This window comes from Dasypus novemcinctus, chromosome 3 (assembly GCF_030445035.2).
Source record: "Dasypus novemcinctus isolate mDasNov1 chromosome 3, mDasNov1.1.hap2, whole genome shotgun sequence".
Classification (NCBI taxonomy): domain Eukaryota; kingdom Metazoa; phylum Chordata; class Mammalia; order Cingulata; family Dasypodidae; genus Dasypus; species Dasypus novemcinctus.
Window position 1 is genome coordinate 6,765,715 of NC_080675.1, and position 18,979 is coordinate 6,784,693.

The 18,979-nt window shown below is 50.5% G+C and overlaps 1 protein-coding gene across 4 annotated transcripts in view; it reads right to left on the reverse strand.

The window, feature by feature from the left end:
* Positions 1 to 18,979, reverse strand: part of EML1 (EMAP like 1) — a 205,085-nt gene that overhangs the window by 150,435 nt on the left and 35,671 nt on the right. Inside the window, exon 1 of one of the 4 annotated variants that reach the window (XM_058291727.2) lies at positions 941 to 1,140. The exons of 2 other annotated variants lie outside the window; for them this stretch is intronic. In XM_058291727.2, the coding sequence (XP_058147710.1) occupies positions 941 to 1,007 (67 nt within the window). In that variant the 5' untranslated portion in view covers positions 1,008 to 1,140. Of the gene's footprint in view, positions 1 to 940; positions 1,141 to 18,979 lie in introns of those variants that run through there. One more of the 4 variants, XM_058291719.1, reaches the window with a different exon arrangement.

Here is an 18,979-nt window from a genome sequence, read left to right on the forward strand (position 1 = left end):
GAGTAACAAGAAAAGCTCCTGAACATCACATTCCCAACTGCAAAATAAATTGCCGAAGTGGTCAGAGTCTAGAACTCAACATTACTCGGGCTGCATTACAGGCAAATTCTATTAAATGCAACTTTTTTTTTTCTTTAACAAACTTTTAGGGCCCTCTGATGAAGCAATAAATCCAATATATAAAAATGCATGGTTAACCTTGCGCATGAATTATCATGCATCATGTTCTGATAAAATATGCAGTGTGCTGTGAAACTCTTCTTCCATCCTGCTGAGACTCAAATCTTTCAAGCATTAAGGATTTTATTTTTTTAAAAGATGCCATATTAGTAGCTACTAATGTTTCTTTCCTATTAAAAAAAAAAATACAGAAAAAGCGATTACCCAGTAGACAAACTAAGCGGCAACACTTTTAAGCCGGATCCACTTGGCTTTTCCATTTACAGAGATCCGGACTGCATTAAACTGTGATCATTCAGTTGAAGTCGAACTGAATGGCTTCTGCGGGTCTAACTGCAACCAGCCCGGCGTGCATCCTCCTAGAGGGGTTTTGTGATCAAGTGATTTGTCTCCCGAGTTCTTCATCCGGTGATTTGCCAACCGATGTGAGTTTGGAAGCAGAGAAGCAACACGTTCCCCTGGAAGCCCGAGGCCGCCCGGGGCCTCGCCAGCGCCCCTGGCTCCCCGTCCGTGCGCCCGCGCGGGGCTCGGCGGGGTCAGCCCGGGGGTGGGCGCGGCGCCGGGCCCCGGGCCCGGGCGGTGCGGGGGAGCGGCCGCCGCCCGGCTCCGGCCCGGGCCGAGGCGCGGCCCCGCGGCGCCAGCACAATGCGCCGCCGGCGGCGGGAACCGCGCGCCCCTCGGCAGCAACTTTGCGCGGCGGCCTCGGCCGCGCCCGCCGGGCCTGGCCCCCGCGCGCCCCGCGGCCCGCGGCCCGCCTCACCGTTGCAGAACTGGAGCAGCGAGGACGTGTCGTAGAGGCCGCCGTAGCTGGAGCAGCCGTCCTCCATGCTGAGCCGCCGCCGCCGCTCCCCACGCACTGCGCCCGGCCCGAGCCGCGGCCGCCGCTGGCGCTGGGGCGGCCCTGCTGTGGCGGCGGCTGCTGCCGGTCACCATGGCAACGCCGGGCCCGCCGCCGCCGCCGCGCGCGCTCGCCCCGGCCCCGCCGCCGCCGCCGCCGCCGCCGCCGCGCGGGCTCGCGCCGCCTCTGGCCGCCAGGGGGCGACGCGGGCGGGTCGCAGGGGCCGGCGGCCGCGGGAGGCGCGGGACGTGGCGGGGCGGGGACGCGGGCGGAGCGGAGGGGCCCCGGCGGGTGAGGAGGCGGCCCGCGCCTCAGGAGGCGTGAGGGGCGAGGGGACAAAGGGAGGGCCGCGGCCCGGGGGGCGCCCCGCGGGCGGGCAGGGGCTGGGGATCCCCCGGGCCGGCGCGGGGCGAGGCGGGGCAGCCCCTTCCTCGGGCGCCCACCCCCCGCCGCCCCGTCGCCGGGCGCGGTCCCCGAGCCGCCGGCGGCTCTCCCTCCGAACATGGACAACGTGGGAGCCGTCTCGGCGTTTCCACCTCAGAGCAGCTCCGCTCTCGGCCGCGTCCTCGGGGACGCGCCCCGCGCCCTCCCCCACTCTCGCCCGCAGCGCCGCCCGGGCTCGTCACCGCCCGCCACGCGGCGCTTCCCGCCGGGAGCAGGCGCCGCTTTGCGCTCCGCGGGGCGCCGGGCCCCCGCGGGGTGGGAAGCTGCCGCGTTGAAGGGCAGCGCTCTGTGCCTCTCTGCCCCTGGGGTCCCACTCGGGGTACAGATTCGTACACTGCATGGACTGTGAGCTTGTGACGGGACCTAAAGAAATGCGTGTTGACTCCATCGCGCGAAGCGGCAAAGGGATGGGACAAAGGCGACACGCGAATCCACGAATTTGTAACTTTTCTAGCCCATCAGTACTAACGCCGGGTTAATGATCTGAGTTTCATGCCGCTCGGCCTGAGGGAAACGTGCAGACGCCAGAGAGAAGATTAATATAGGAACTGACCGCTCTAAGCAGGAACGGGCGTCCACGGTGTATGCCCTTGGCACACAATAGCCACCATTCCATTACCTGTGAAAGGCTGGATGGTTTCCAGTTGTTGGGTATTAATTTGTGTAGGCTGAACCCAAGCAGGTGAAATAAGAAGGAACAAAAAGTTACCCTTAGGAAAGCTTCGGGGCCTCCCTGGGGTCCAGAGGCGCCAACAGGTGCCTGTCTTTCCAGACGCGTGGCCTGCCCTCCCCCACCCCGGGAGTCTGTCACTCTGCGTGTGGCGTGTTTAGTACCTGGCTTAATAAGGACTGGTGTCAGGTACGGTGGGCAGAGGAGAGTTTTCAGACTTTATCCCTGGCCCAGTCGGAGAGACCCAGAGGACAAGCCCAGAAAACAATGGAGATAGTTAAGGGGAAGAAGGAAATTAGCACTGCGTGGGAGGAGGCCGGAGGACCCCAGGGGATGTTGACAACGTTTCTGATTCCTAGAGGAAGGAAGGAGCAGGGTTCCCTGACAGACCGATAAGGCTGGCGTGACATGAACGAAAGGCTCGTCTCACCGACAAGTGGGAAATACGAGTGGACTGAGAGAGAAGGGCCACGTAAGAGAGGGTCCTGAGAGCAAGACACAGCAGGAGACAGAGGGACCCAAGGAAGTCACACACAAGCAGCGGATGGCTCCGTGGGGACAGCAGGGGCCAGGGCCTGGAGCTGGAGGGCCCGGGCTCTCTGCAGGACCCAGACACGAGGCCCACGGGCTCAGTCAGACAAGGAAATCACTGTAGGACCATGTGGTTGAAGGGACAGAACTGCCAAGAGATGACAGCAAAGTATCCACTCAGAGATGCCCTATAGCCTACACAAGATGCAGGCCAGTGAGAGAAGCAGGATTTGGGAGTTTTCGGTAAAGAGATGGTTAATGAGCTCTCTAAAGAAAAGAACAGAAAGTCAGACAGGAGCTGGAGCAGCATCTTGGAGAAAGCCAAGAGAAGGAAATTCCGAAGGAGCCAAGAGGCAAGAAAATCAGTAGAGGATGTGGTCTCTGAAGCCAGGAGCCCAGAACACCTAGAGGAGTTAGGCACTATGGCAGGGCTCCCCACGGAACTGGTCAAGGAGGCCGAGGCTGGGAAAGGCCTTTCCGTCTGGTGGCACAGGGCTCCCCAGTGACCTCAGGCATCTTGGCGCGGTGCTGGGAATGGAAGCCAGGTTGCTGGACATCAAAGGAGAGCATGTGGACATACGTGCATGTTTGCCAACTTTGACAGGGAAAGGAAATGGGCAGAGGTGGCAGGAGGGGCAGGTAAAGGGTTCCCCAGCAGGTGGATCACCTGCGTCTCTAAGGTGAGAGACATGTGCCATGGAAAAGGGGGAGATTTAACACCGTGGACGGTTGAGCGCTGCCGTTTTATGTTTTCCCATTTCCCACCTTTCCCCCTTCTATTCTGGTAGTTATACTTTCTCTACTCCATTTTGCAATTTTTATGCTTAAGAGTACGTTAGATAATTGGTATAAAAAGCTGGTGTGTGGCATTCCTGAAGTTGGAAAGGAAATGATAATCATGACTCAATTATAGGAAGATTAGAATGTTATAGTTCCTGGTGTTTCATGTTAAAGGTGTGATTATTTGGTGGCCACAGCTAATACAGGTTAGGGAGTAAAGAAAATTCTGAAGTAGAAAAGGAAAAATATGTTTAAAAGTTCAGCTGTAAAACTGGACTGGAGATTTTCTCAGAAGGCTTTATTCTACTAGCAAAATTACAAATAACACAACTAAAAACTCAGTCCATTTGCTTTTGAAATGGTAAAGATCATTATTACATTCTTAACCTAGAGTATTAACAGCTGTTTTCCCCACAATGGTTAAAATCTTATTTTAAAAAAGCAAAATTTAGTATAATTACAAGTGTATGCATGTTAAGTCAATTAGATGTAATCTACACAGCTTTGAAACAGACCTAGGGAGAAAGTTCAAGAAAAATCTCTGAAAACGTACTTAGTAATGTGTGATTTTGCTGCCCAAACATTTTAACAGACTGTTATTCTGTGTCATTTTGAGATAACGTTTGGCCTGGGTCCAAAAGATGTTGTCATCATAATAAATAACATACACACTCCAGGACACTATAACCACAGCATTCGGTGGCATTAATAGTAGTGTTCTTATATGTAAAAAAAAGAGAAAGGAAAAAATGGAGCTCTGTAGCCTTTATTCATAGAGAAATAATTAAAAACTACCCAGGAACGTGAGGCTTGGCTCATCTATTGTTTAATTCAACATTCTTCCAAAAATAGTCACAGGGTGCCATGCATCACCATTGGAGCTGGGAAGACAGCACACAGAATACAGTGTTTTCCCATCTGCAGGTGGTCGGGAAATCAGTTTAAAGGGTCACAATCGGCACTTTTCACTTTTAAAAATGAAATAGCATGGGAAATGTCAAAGTGCGCGGAATGTGGCAAGACCAGGTATTTTTACTTGAAACTGGTCTTGACCTGAAGTGTTTGTGTGCGTGTGCTGAGCTGTGATGTAATATGCCTTTCTCCCTAGAAGACACAAAGTCCGAGAAACATGTGGACCTAAAGTAAGTATAATCACGCATGTGAATGACTAATTACAAATTGTGGTGAGTGCTGCGGGACAAAGGCAGATGGAAGAATTTCAGATTATACGGGAGGCTCTGAATTGGACTGAGGAGTAAGGCTCAACTGATAAGAGCGTCCGCCTACCATATGGAGGGTCCAGGGTTCTATCGCCTCCTGACCCATGTGGTAAGCTGGCCCACGTGCAGTGCTGCCGCACGCAGAGTACTGTGGCATGCAGGGGTGCCCCCACGTAGGGGTGCCCCATGCGCAAGGTGTGCGCCCCATAAGGAAAGCCACCCTGTGACAAAAAAGCGCAGCCTGCCCAGGAGTGGTGCCGCACACATGGAGAGCTGACGCAGCAAAAAAGACGTGGTTTCCCAGTGCTGCCTGATAATGCAAGCAGACATAGAAGAATATACAGAGAGCGGGGGGGGGAAGGGGAATAAAATAAATCTTGAAAAAAAAAAAAAGAGGTAGCAAGAGCAGCAGTAGGGAGAGCTGGAGGGGAGGCGGCTCCAGGCAAACGAGGCTTATTTGAGTAACACAGGAGACTGATGCAGCAGCAGGAGTTGGCCAGCAAGGGGGGGCAGGGCAGGAGATGGGCACCCTGTTTGTGCAGGCCTTGGCAGTCCTGCTCAGGGTTCCCAGTTGTGTTCTAAGAACAAAAAAGTTGACCTTCTCTTAGTACAGAATCTCCAAGTCAAGGGCTGGTTATTCCACGAGTTCAGTACACAATTCATTTCTGATGTTAAAACGTCAACATGCCTTCTCGTGATAAGGTCATTGCTCTATAAAACGAGAGGTAATCACAGATTCATGGTATCAAGAAACTTGTTCTCCAACTTGCCATCCAAAGCAGCTATCCTTTCTAGGATGTCCCTGACAAACGGCCACTCAGCCCATTCCAAAGACAGAAGATTTCCAATTATTCAAAAGACTGTCATTTATTTTTATCCCAAATCGCCCTCCCTTAAAACATCCTTATTGGTACTATTTTTGTCTGGTCAATTTCATCTCCCCGTTGTCCAGGTTCAGACTTCTACCCGTTCTGACCCCTTGCAATTGCCTGCGTCCCATTTTCCTTAGCTACACTTTCGTGACTGCAGAGTTAACTTTCCCAGGAGCTCAGTGATGTCATCATTCTCTGTTGCCTGCTGCACTGAGTCCACACATCTTGGCACGGACTTGAAGTCCTTCTGTGTTCCTGCCGCAGAGGCCGCCTTTGGCACCCACCACGCAGCTCGCAACTCCTGCTCCCAACTCTGACATGCCAGGCACTTGGACGCGTCGGGCCTCCACCCGTGCTGACCCCAGGTCCGCGTGCCTGCCTTCCCTCCCCCCGCCCCGGCAATAGCAGCTGCCGGTCCCCAGGGCCTTGCCTGCAGTCCCCAGCTGTCCTGTGCATGCCCAGCGCCTCTGCTGGCACTCTACAGCAATCTGCCTCGCCGGGTAGGAACTCGTGGATGTGTCTGTCTCTCCCAGGAGACCAGATGCCTCCAAATGCCCGCTGTGCTTGACACAAGGTTGAACTTAACTGGCAGTGAAGGAACACCAAGTGAATAAAGGAAGGAAGGAGGGAAGGAATGAACCCTCTAGACAGAACCGGTTGCTCATTCCACGTAAAGGACTTCCAAATGCTTTGAAGAAAGTGCCAATCTTCTCCAATGTACAGCGCTCCATTTCCTACCGGTCCATCATGTGACATTGTTTCTAGACCCCTGGTCTGCAGAGATGCTCCCAACTCCAACTGGATTCTTTTTTTCTGAATCTTGGTACCCAGAACTGGCTACAGTAACCTCAGAGTCCTCTGACCAGTGCTGGGTGACATTTCCCTTTAATAACTTGGATATTATGATTCTGTTGATGCAACTGAAGTTCATATTGATTGTTTTTCGAGCAGCCAGGATATATACTGTTAGCTCATGTTGAAGTTCTGGTCAGTTATAAACCTATCAGTCTTTTTCAAATGAACTGCTGTTGGGTTTTCTCCATCTGTACTAATCGATTTTTTTTTTTTTTACTTAAAAATGAGATTTATCTTTACCCCAGTTAAATGTCATTTTCTTGGTTTCCATCCACAATTTAAGCTGATCAAAATCTTATAAATGCTTAAATCTGGCATCTAACACGTCAGTGTTGTGACAGCAGCGAATGTGCCATAACAAATCCTTGAATGTCTTCATCTGTGTCATTGACAAACAGATTAGCAGCACAGGAAGAGGGTGGGCTCCTGTAGATGGGTTCCTATTGATCTATTTATCAATTCTCTGGCTATATTTGTCCAGCTAAATAAGAAATTGCCCCAGTTTGTTCACCCAGACTATTTTTGTCTGCACCGTTTCCAGGGTTTTATGAAGGATCCTCACCAATGCTTTGTACATTCGGTCTGACAGTATCACAGAAAGATGGAATGAGATTGGTCTGGCTCTTTCCAAGTGTTTCCTCACTAACGCTTCAAAGATCTGTGTGACGTTTGTTGTTGTTGTTGTTTTTGCTCAGAACCAATATTAATACCAAACGTATCATCTGTATTTTCCAGAATCCAGCTTTTTTTGCTTTGTAGAAAATTATGACCTTCTCCCCTTCACGGTTTTCTGTGGCTCCCATCTGGCCACATGAGAGATCTTTTGTCAAGGCGTAAAGGACACATCCATGGTAACTCCTTGCCAGTCCTCACCTTATCTTAGGCTCTTGACAATTCCTTCCAAGGGATGTTTCGTCTGCCCTTCCCATAATAATATTTATTCTCTTTATTGAAGAAAAAGACACCCCATCGCAATGCCGCAGGTCTGAAGAGTGGCCCGTGCGCCTCACCGCCCAGTCCCCGGCTCGTCCAGCTCCTGCGTCGGTGCTCCAGTCACTGCACCCTGCTTTTCGTTCCTCAGCACCCCACCACTGTCTGCCCTTGGGCTCGCTGCTGTGATGCCTGCTGGTAGAAACGGGCTCTGTGAAGCCAGCTCACCTGCCACTTCTTCTCTGATCCTGCCCACGTCCCAGCTTTCCGGATGACTCCCAGCAGTCAATACCTTTCTTCTGCCGCACACCAACCCGCCTTCGGCGGCTCTTTGGAGACTGAAGAGCAATGGGGGCGGGCCTCGTGCTCCTCGCCGGGCATTTGCTCTTCCACTGCAGACAGTGCGGGCTCTCTCCTGCACTCTCCCTGGCTGGGCCCTGGCTGGAGCCGCAGATGCAGAGGCAGGATCACAGCTCACCTTACAAGGGGCAGAAGTTCCCAGCCTGGTGGGCCCAGCTCCTTGACTCCCTGTGTGGCCCTGCCTGGATGGGTGGGGTGGGCGAGTGGCACTGGATGAGGAACAGTGGTATGTGATAAGGACACACTGCAGAATCATGAAATTCAGAACCTTTCTTCAGATAATCTGTATAATAGCCTAAAAGGATGTGAAAAATGTTATCTAAGAAATCTGCGGCTCGCTTTCCCCCCCAGTAGCTTATTCACTCTTTTTTTTTTCTTTTTTCCTATTTGGTTGTGTCATCGTCTTTTTGGTGCATCACTGCACTGCACGAAGGCCTGCACCTCACTGCATATGTCTTGGGTGCCTTTTTACTTTTTTTACCAGGAGGTCTTGGGGATCAGACCCGGGTCCTCCATATAGTAAACAGGAGCTCAGTTGCTTGAGCCACAGCCACTTCCCAGATTATTCACTTTTTTTTTTAAGATTTATTTATTTATTTCTCTCCCCTTTCCCTGCTCCGCTCCAGTTGTCTATTCTGTGTCTATTTGTTGTGTCTTCATCTTTGTCCGCTTCTGTTGTTGTCAGCGGCACTGGAATCTGTTTCCTTTTGTTGCGTCATCTTGTTGTGTCAGCTCTCTGTGTGGGCAGCACCATTCCTGGGCAGGCTGCACTTTCTTTCGCGCTGGGCGGCTCTCCTTACGAGGCGCACTCCTTGCATGTGGGGCTCCCCTATACAGGGGATACCCCTGTGATGCAGGGCACTCCTTGCCCGCATCAGCACTGCACGTGGGTCAGCTCCACATGGGTCAAGGAGGCCCGGGGTTTGAACCGCGGACCTCCAGTGTGGTAGATGGACGCCCTAACCACTGGGCCAAGTCCACTTCCCAGATTATTCACCCAATGATTTGCATGGATCAAAAGAATTTATAGGGAAGCGGATGTGACTCAAGCAATTGGGCTGCTGTCCACCATACAGGAGGTCCAGGGTTTGATGCCCAGGGCCTCGTGAAGGCGAGCTGGCCCATGCAGAGTGCTGGCCTGCGTGGAGTGCTGCCCTACACACCAGCGCTGCCCTGTGCAGAAGTGCTGGCTCACATGGAGAGCTGGCACAGCAAGATGATGCAACAAAAAGAGACACAGAGGAGAGGGACTAAGAGACACAGCAGACCAGGGAGCTGAGGTGGCACAAGAGAATGATCGCCTCTCTCCCACTCCAGAAGGTCCCAGGATCGGTACCCGGAGCTGCCTAATGAGAAGACAAGCAGACACAGAAGAACACACAGCGCATGGACACAGAGAGCAGACAGTGGAGGGAGGGGGGAGAAATAAATAAATAAAAATAAATAAAAGAATTTATATATTTTGAAGTGTCTGAAGTGGAGTGGAAACTTAGAAGCACTATTTGGTTGGCTTTCTCTTTTAGAAACGCCATTCTATTTAGGAAACTCAACTCTGTGATTGTTTCTGATTCATGCACTAGTGCAGTGTTGGGATTGAATCATGTCCCTACAAAAGGTGCGTTCAAGTCCTAACCCTCCCCTTCCCCCCTCGTGCCCCCCCCCGGGTGTGAACCCCTTTGTAAAGAGTACTCTGACTTAGGGTGTGGACACAAAGCCATTTGTAAATAGGACCTGTGAATGTGTTACTGGTCACGGCGTGGACAAACCAAACGAGGGCGGGCCTTAAGCCCACGCAGCTGAAGTCCTTAGAAACAAAGGAAACTGCACACGGAAGGAGAAACCAGCGGAGAGGCCAGAGGGAGAGAACACTTGTGACGGAGGCAGAGCTGCATTTACCAGCCAAGGAGCCCCAAGGAGTGTGGCAAGCACCCCACAACACCGGAATCTGGGAGAGAGCGCGGCCCCAGGAGAGCTTGACTTGGACTTCTAGCCTCCGAAAGGGTGAGACCACACATGCCTGTGGTTAAGGTCAACCCGCATGTGCTATTTGTCATAGCAGCGCCCACAGACTGAGACATGCAGGCACTGCAGCCGACCACAAGCAGAGTCCAGTTCCAGCCTCTCCACCAAACCAGACCATTCTCAGGGAACTTTATTCGTTTGCTCCATTGTGTTGCCTGTTTGGTTTTATGGTATTACTTCGTATGCCCCAGACTAACCACACAGGAAACAAGCTAAGCTGAGGGTAACCCCTCATCCCAGTTCACTAGGACACCTGGTCATTAATGCCCCCTGTGGCTCTCTAGAGGATTCTGGTTTGGGTGATAAATTACACAGTCATCCTAACCAATACGGAAAGACTTAGAACCCATCCTTATTACACACTGAAATAAAAAAAATTACAGGCGTCCATAGGGGTAACTCCAAAGTGCCGTCGCGAGCTGCCTTACAGCATCCTAGTGTGAGAAACCAAGACAAGTTGCCAGCCCGCTCCACATCCATCGGGACGCTCCAGTGAAGATTTGCCTGGTCCCTTCCAAGAAAGCCTGGTCCCAGCTTTCTCATCCCAGCTGTCTACACACACACTCCTAATATGCCATGCTGGACCCCAAACTCCAGCTGTCCCACTGATAAAGGTAAGGTCATCCGTCCCCACTTAGGTTTCTCCCTGGGAAGAAGTTGCTCCATCGCCCTCAGTCCTGAGCTTGTTCAACGTGCTCTTTGCACAGATCGTGGGTGGACGCTGACCATCTGCTCATTTGCATGCACTGGATGCCAGGATGAGGACACCCAAAGGTGAAGAGTGAGCCAGTACCAAGTCACACAGGGACTCAGAGCAGGCAGGTGCCAGGTAGCATTGGTGCCTCAGCTCCAGGCCATGCTACAAGCCCGGGGCAGGTAGCATTGCCCAGTTTCACAGGTAAGGGGACTCCTGATGACCAGAGAGGCAGTGCCTTATCCGGGGCTATGGGGCTGGTAAGTCATAGGGCAGGGATTTGAATCCAGTCCTGGCAAAGCCCAAATCCTTGCTTTTCTGCTCCTGGGTCCTGTTGTTCCTGAGACAGAGTAGGGCCTTGGGCCTCAGCCTGTGGAGCATAGACCCCCAGTCCCACTGCACCTTCCGCACAGCATGTATTTCAGAAAGAGTTCGGATGAAGGCCCAAGGACGACGGAGCCGCCAATGGCGGGCAGATGGGGCAGGAATCCTGGGACCACAGCTCCAGCTGGAAGAATCTGGGAGACAGATGAGGGGAAAGGAGAAGGGTTAGTCATCCCGGCAAGAGGCAGACATGCCTGCTGAGCCTTCTGGGAAAGGAGGAGCTGTCCAGCTCCTTTAAAGTCCTGGATGGGACAAGGAGCTCAAACTGGGAGCACCAGGCCCCTTTGCAGAGGGCCTGGAACCCTGTGCCAAAGGGCTGGGCTCCACCCCTGGGCGATGGGGAGCCCCTAGGAAGATGCACGATTAGGACCGTGCTTCAGGAAGACTGATGGGGATGTGCCATAACTGGATCAGGAGACACTGGAATCACCAGGAAACTAGTGGGCCATTCACATAGCTTCAGGTTCTTCAGGTGAGGCTCACTGGTGGGTGGCCTCCTGGACCAGGTGAGTGGGGAGTTGGAGCAGCAGGCCAGTCTGGTAATGGGCAAGAAGCCAAGGGAGGATCTGTTCCTAGAAGGTGGTGTTGATGTCAGGACGGGTGCAGGGAGAAGGCCCCAGCCTTGGCAAGAGAGATGCCACTGGGGACACGGTGGGTTGGCAGAGGAACAGGGGAAGCAAGCCTGGGAGAGGAGCAAGGGACTGGGAACCCCACCTTGAGGAGAAGCACCACCAGGAGGGGTTTTGCTGGATATGAAGAGCCAAGTACATTTGATGGATGGAGGAAAGGGTGAAAGGAAAGGAAGCTTGAGATTCACGGAGAAGGGAGATGGCTAAGGGAAACGGCCTCCAGAGGATGGGGCCAGATCCAGCACGTGGTGTATGAGGTGGGGGTGGGGGGGACGGCAGGGGTAGTGGCCTTGGAAAGAAGGGGGATACCCAGTCTTCTGGGAGAGGGAGGAAAGATGCCACTAAGATAGATGCAACTCCACAGAAAATGTGAAGTTTCTTTCATTCATTCAACAAATATTTGTTGGCAACACACTATGCACCAGGCAGTGAATTACCCTCCAAGTGAAGAAGTTCTAATGATGGGTTTCCAGGGAAAGACTGTGGACTGGACGCATGTTTACCTCTACTGCTGAATGAAGCTCCTTCACCCAAGAGGACAGAAGAGATGGGAGAGGAGACAACCTCAGCACAACTTTGCAAACTGGAAAATAAGAAAAGGAGAGGCACGTCCTACCACAGAACCCACCTGCCTCCAGAAAAAAATGTAGGCACTGACAGTCCCAGGCATCTCTGGAAATGGGGGTGCAGGGGGCTGTGAACAGTAGGGTTGATTGAAAGTCATATAAGAAGCAATCAGAACCCCCCCATCTCCTCCCACATCCCTGCAGAAGATTGGAGGTTTACCCCCTGAAACAGGGGACCCAGGAGGCTCTCTGCACAAAGGGAGGGAGGGGTGCCACCCTGGAGGTGGGCGAGAGTGATGACCTAAGGCTGGGGGTCGGGCCCTCAGCCCATCCCTTCCCACCCAGACAAGAGCATGGAAGACCCTTGCTGGGGAATATGACAAATTGTCGAGGAAAGACTCAGAGGCGCTGAAGGTGAGACGCGACGGTGAGCTCCTCCAGGTGTCAAGTGCCACCAGCAGACCTGGAGCGGTCAGGTAACTGTTTAATATCCCCTTCTGAAATTTGAACAAAGAGCCAAGGATCTTTAAACATCCGAGGAAACTTAAAATGAGAGAAAGGGAATATGAGAAAAGTCAGGACAGAGAGCAGAAAGAAATAAAACTATCATCGATAACCTCAAAAGTCGAAGTCATTGCATCCACAAAACAAGAACAGGATACCATTTAAAAAATCGGATGACAAAAATGGGATTTGGAAATTAAAAATATAATAGAAATAAAATCCCTATAGAAGAGTCTATGGATAAACTTGAAGAAATCTCCCAGAAAAATAGAACCAAAAGACAAAGCAATGTTGAGTACAGGAGAGAAAATTAGATAATCATACTATGACACTCAGTATCTGAATTACAGCATATTTGGAAAGAAAAAACAAAGAAAATAGAGAGATGGAAATCAGCAAAGAAATAACTCAAGAAAATTTCCCAGAATGAAGGGATGTGAATTTCTAGATTGGAAGAGCCTACTGAGTGCTCAGCACATTGGGAAAAAAAGGAAAACTCCTCCAAACATTGTATTTCTGTGACATTTTAGAATGTTGGAGACAAGGAAAAGATTCAAAGACTTCCAGAGAGAAACAACAGGTCTCAGACAAAGGATTAAGAATTAGAATGGCTTTGGATTTCTAAACAGCAATTAGGAAGCTAGAAGACAATAGAGAAATGGAATTCCAAAAGCAGATTTCTGAGGGAAAATGATTTTTAGCCTGTAATCCCAGGCCCAACCAAACCATCAAATCAAAGAGCTGTAATCACAGGAAAGGTGACTTGAGAACAAATTTAAGACCAATGTATCATCATTTTGGAAGAGGGAATTCACTTACGACCAATATAACTAGTGACAACAAATTAGAATTCGTTTATCATATAGCCTATACTGAAATGTGGACCTTAATTACATTATTATGTGCATTTTAATGATGTCATGTAGCCATTAAAAGCTAACTTTATCCAATAAACACGATCGTAAAATGTTCAGCTATATATCATTGGGAGTCTGCAATCATTTCACAGTCTTTACATTTCCTCCATTTATAACAGATATAATTGTTTCCTTTCAGTTTCATCTTTAAGGGCACTGAGGGATATCTCTTCTATACATTCACTATATTAAATGTGCCACCTGCGATCATTTTATTTTGCCTTTAGGACATTTTATTGCACCAAATTAGAGCAGCAAGAAAATATTCTCAAAAGACAGCAATAGTTTGGAAAAACCATCTGTTTTAGTTGGAAGAGTATAAACGTAAACCATATCATGAAACTTTGCTGTGAAAATGTTCTTTCTCCCAAATGTTACCTTTTGTGCCATAGCTACCTTCTTATAATGTCCTAGATGAATCTACAAAACGTTTTATTCAAAATCCTTGTTGCTCTCCCATTAGATGGGAATGAGAAGAGGCTAATAAGTTATATTATCAACTTATTGTATATTTATTAGATATTATTATAATAAGTTACATCGTTAGCCTATTTGGCATGCCCTTTCAAATCGGTGTAAAAATTGTAGTAAGTGAAGCACATACCACAGTAAGGAAAACATACCTTCCACACTGTGGCCAGGCTGCCCTGCTGGAGTGCAGCTCCGATTCACTCACTGCCCAGCTCAGAGTCCCCAGCGGCTGCCCACTGCACCTTGAACTGAGGGTAAACCTGTGAGCCTGTTGGAACGGGGCCCCAGGGTGGGGTCCATCTTGTCTGTGCCACAGCCTACCGGCCTCTGCTCTGGCTAAGCCTCAACTTTCCCCCATTGCTCCCCATTCTCCCAGTTGTCATTTCTCCAGGTTCGTATCCAAAGCCACCTGCTCTGGGAACCCCACCCCACCCTTCTGAGCTCCCAGCACCTACTTCTCTGGGTGCACTCTAGTCCTTTGAGACCTTGCCTGGCTGATCCATTGGGCTCTGCCCCCCACCCCTCCCTCGAGAACAGGGGTTGGATCCCTCCTTGGCATCCTGTAATTAGAGAATGGATTTGACTTGAAGGCAGAGCATCGCGAGATCAAGGTTCCTGTAACTTTTCAAGAAGGCTGGATGCCCGCCTCCACGTCTTGGGCAATGTGCCAGCAAGCTGCTTCCTAATTATATAATGGAATTCAAATGCATGTCAGAATGAAAAGAGACACAACCTCTTTTTTTCTGTATTTTGTTACCCAAAAAAGCCCCTTCTGATCACTGGACTAGTTTCCATTTTAAGCTAATTAGTAAATTGCATTTTTGGCTCCTTAACTGGCTAGGTTAAATTTAGCTCGTCTTTTCCCTTAAAGTCAAGCTGTCGGTGGGATTTGCAATTAAAATTTTCCCTCTCGACTTTGTTTCCCATTCAAGAGGATGCTGGCAGCGCACACCTCCTCCACCCCTTCCTCCTTCTGCAAACCACCAAATTCTGGCCCCACGGCAATGGTTCCAGCCCCGACCAGGGCCAGAAGCCCCGAGTGCTAGACTGGTGAGGCCTGAAGGTTCCAAAGAGGAGCCCAGCTGGCAGGGAAGAAGGGTGCGCTGTGGGGTGAGGGTCAGGGCTCCCGGCAGCGGCTCGACACCCAGCATTCGAGAATGACATCAGTCTCCTGCCCATCGCCATGCCAGACCAGGCCGTGCCAGCTGCCCAGAGGTGCCCAAGGAACAGCCTCCGGTGAGCAGCATGGAGGAGGCAGAGGGGTCCCCAAGCTCCTGCCACCGGCTCTCCCTGGGACCCGGGAGGGCTCCTCCTCCCCTCCAATCCCACCTTCTCTCCTGCAAGTTCTCTGCTCCTGCGCGGACCTCTGCGCCCCACTGCCCCGTCTCCCCTGGAATCCTGCAGAGGCCTCTTCTCCAGGCCCGAGCCCCTCCGGCACTCCCCAAGCATGGTTCGGGGGCTCCCTGCCAGCCCCTCAGTGGGGTGGGCTGGTGGTGGGAGTGGGGCGAGACTCTCACCCAGCCTTCCTGAGCCGCAGAGGGGTGCCGTGGAATTCTTCCCCTGTGCAGGCGGCCCCCTCGGAGGGGAGCGATGGGGAGGCAGCCGCCGGCTCTACCAGCAGGGCGCCGGTGCCCTGGGCTCGGCGGCTATGATGCACGATGGGCCGATGGGCTGAGGCTTTTCGAGAAGCGAGAAGGAGCCATCCGTCATGTGGACACGAGGGCTTCTCCGGGGCTGCTCCAGGGAACGGGTGGAGGGTGTTAGGGGGCAGGCAGCCCTCGCCTTGGCCAGGCTGCTCCCTATTCCCATCCAGGTGTCCGCTCTCGGCTGCGGACCTTGCGAATCTGGGTGACACGCAGGCAAGTAGGGCAGATGGGAGCAGCGCAGGGGCACGGTGGCATAGCACGATGAGCTCAGGGCCCGGGGCGCTGCAGGGCCCAGGGGAGATCCCCGGCACGTGCCCGTCTTGCCGGGGCGACGCTGGGGGAACGCCCTCCCCTCCCTCTGCTGATCAGCAGGGAGGGGGGCCCTGGGCCCCCAGCAGCCCCGCAGCTGTGGCCCTCCCTGCCGCACGGACACCTGGCCCCAGGGCCGTGAGAAAGCGCAGCCAGCGTTTCCCCGAAAGAAATGAAAGGCACTTAATCCAAGGACTCCGCTTTACTCTGGAATTGTTCTTCCGCCCTTCGCAGGGACAAAACTCGCTTTTCTTTTTATGAAATGACGGCCAGGGCAGATGCCACTATTTTTAAATGCCCTGATTTCTCAAAATAAAAAGCGGGTGACCTTATGTGGCTGCCCAAAGTGGAAGCCTGTGAATCACTGCTCGGCGGCGAGGGCTGAACCCTGACGGGCTCCCTCTGGGCTTCGGCCACCGAGCACCCCGGAAGGGTGAGGAGGAGGAGGGGACACAGTCCTGCCCCCTCTGTGGGGACCCCGTGGCCACATTCCGCAACAGCACGCTCAGGGTGCAGAGCCCTCTGAACCCCGGCCCCTCAGCGTCAGGCTGCCGAACCCCAAAGATAAAGACAAAATCTCGAAAGCAGGCAGAGGACACCGGTGCCTTGCAAGCAGGAGAGCGATGCTTGGAATGACAGTGACACGTCCTCAGAAACCAAGGGGACGAGAAGGAGAAAACTCCAGCCAACTCGGAGTTCTCCATCAAGCAATCACGTCCTTCGACAATGACAGGCTTTTTAAAATAAAGAAGCGCTCTGGGAATGCATTACCACCAGACCCAAACTGTGAGAAATGCCGAAGAAATTTCTTCAGGCTGAAGGGAAATAGGACGGGGGACGCTCAGATCTTCACAAATGAATGAAGGGCACCAGAAATGGTAAATGTTTGGGCAAATATCTAAAAGACCATTTTTACTCTTAATTAAGAAAAATCCTGTGACTGTGGTATAACATTGTTTTGTGGGATATATGATATACATAAATATGATCTATATAACAACTATAGCACACAGGATGGTGGGAGTATAATAAATGGATCTATAGATTAAAATTCCCTACATTTGACATGCAGTCATACAATATTAGCTTTAAATATACAGTGAAAAGTTAAAGATGTATGCTATAATCCCTGGAGCAAACAATATAAAAGTAGCACAAACCAGTGTAGCTAAAAATTGAATAGATAAATTAAAATGGAATTCTAAAAAATAAATTCAAATAGTTGTTTAAAAGGCAGGAAAGGGGAACCAAAGAGACAAACAGAAAATAAATAATAAAATGATAGATACATATCCAACCAAACCAGTAATTGCATTAAAAGTTAATGGGGAAGTGGATGTGGCTCAAGCAATTGGGTTCCTGTCTACCATATAGGAGGTCCAGGGTTCGATGCCCAGGGCCTCCTGGTGAAGGCAAGCTGGCCCACACAGAGTATGGCCCCACACAGGAGTGCTGGCCCATGCTGACAGCTGGTGCAGCAAGATGATGCAACAAAAAGAGACACAGAGAAGAGATAATAAGAGACATAGCAGATCAGGGAGCTGAGGTGGCACAAGAGAATGATAGCCTCTTTCCCACTCTGGAAGATCCCAAGATTGGTTTCCAGAGCTGCCTAATGAGAATACAAGCTGTCACAGAAGAACATGCAGCAAATGGACACAGAGAGCAAACAATGGAGGCAGGGGGCAGGGGGGACCAATAAATAGTCTTTAAAAAAAAAAAAGTTAATGGACTAAACATTCCAGTTAGAAGGGAGAGATTACCAGAATGGAAAATCAATTAAGACCCAACCACATCTGTTTACAAGAGATCCACTTTATATGTAAAGACATATATTGATTAAAAGTAAATGGATATAATATACAATCGATGAGGATGACAAGTGGAATGGAGTGGCTGTATTAATATCAGGTAAAATAGACTTCAAGGCAGAGTATTTACTAGAGACAACAAGAGATAGGTCATAACAATTAAAGGATCAGTTCATCATGATGATATAACAATCATAAATATGTATGTGCCTAATAACAAAGCCTCAAAATACATAATGGAAACATTGATGGCTTTAAAAGGAAAAATAGACAATTCCACAGTCATGCTAGAGATTTTAACAACCCTGTCTTGGCAACTGCTAGAACAGCTAGACAAGATAAAAGTCAGAACAACGGAGAGGATCTCGACACACCTTGAACTAATTGATATTTATACATATGGGTTGTGATGTAAAATATATTTCTTACTGTGGGGGATGGTTAAAAGCCTGAAAGCCACTATGCTCGGGCAAACAGAGGGCCAAACCACAGACCCTTGAAAATGCAACATCTGCTGGGTGAGGTGAACACAGATCATTGTCACACCAGTGGAGCATGCCGTAAAGAAGTGTGGAAAGGGGGGATTTCAGTTTTTTGAGTTGCTACCATGTGCTAGACCCTGTATACAGCACGTTACACAGTTCTCTCATATAATCCTTCTTACTCAACAAAGTGTTATCACAATCCCTATTTTACAAACAGGGAAGCTGCAGCATGGGGATGGTAAAATAGCTGGACTGATAAGTGTCAGAACTGGAATTTGAATGCAGCTCTGACTCCTAAGCCAAATGCCCAGTGGAGGGGGAAAGGAGAGTCATTCCTTCACCTCAGGAGAAACAGGACAAGAGTGACACAACAAAGCTTAGGTGTCAGCGAAACTGGGGAGAGGCTGTGGAAGAGCCTGGTAGTTCCTCAGAAAGTTAAACATAGACCCCGCAATTCTACTTCTAGGTCTATATCCAAAAGAATTGAAAACTGGGACCCAAATACTCAAACACAAATGTTTGTAGCCACAGTATTTATGATAACCGAAAGGTGGCAACCAGCAAAATGTCCATCCACGGGTGAATGGATAAGTAAATCGTGGAGAGTCTTACGATGGAATATTATTCAGCATACAAGTGAACAATACGTGCTACAACGTGGTGAATCTCCAAAACGGCATGCTACATGAAAAAAGCAAGGTACAAAAGGTCGCAGGTTGTGCACTTCTATTTATAAGAAACGTCCAGAATAGGTAAAACCATAGAGAGAGAAAGCGGATTGGTGGTTGCCGGGCTGGGGCTTGAGAACGAGCAGTAACTGTCGAGAGGGTACAGGTTTTTTTCTGAGTTGACGACGATGTT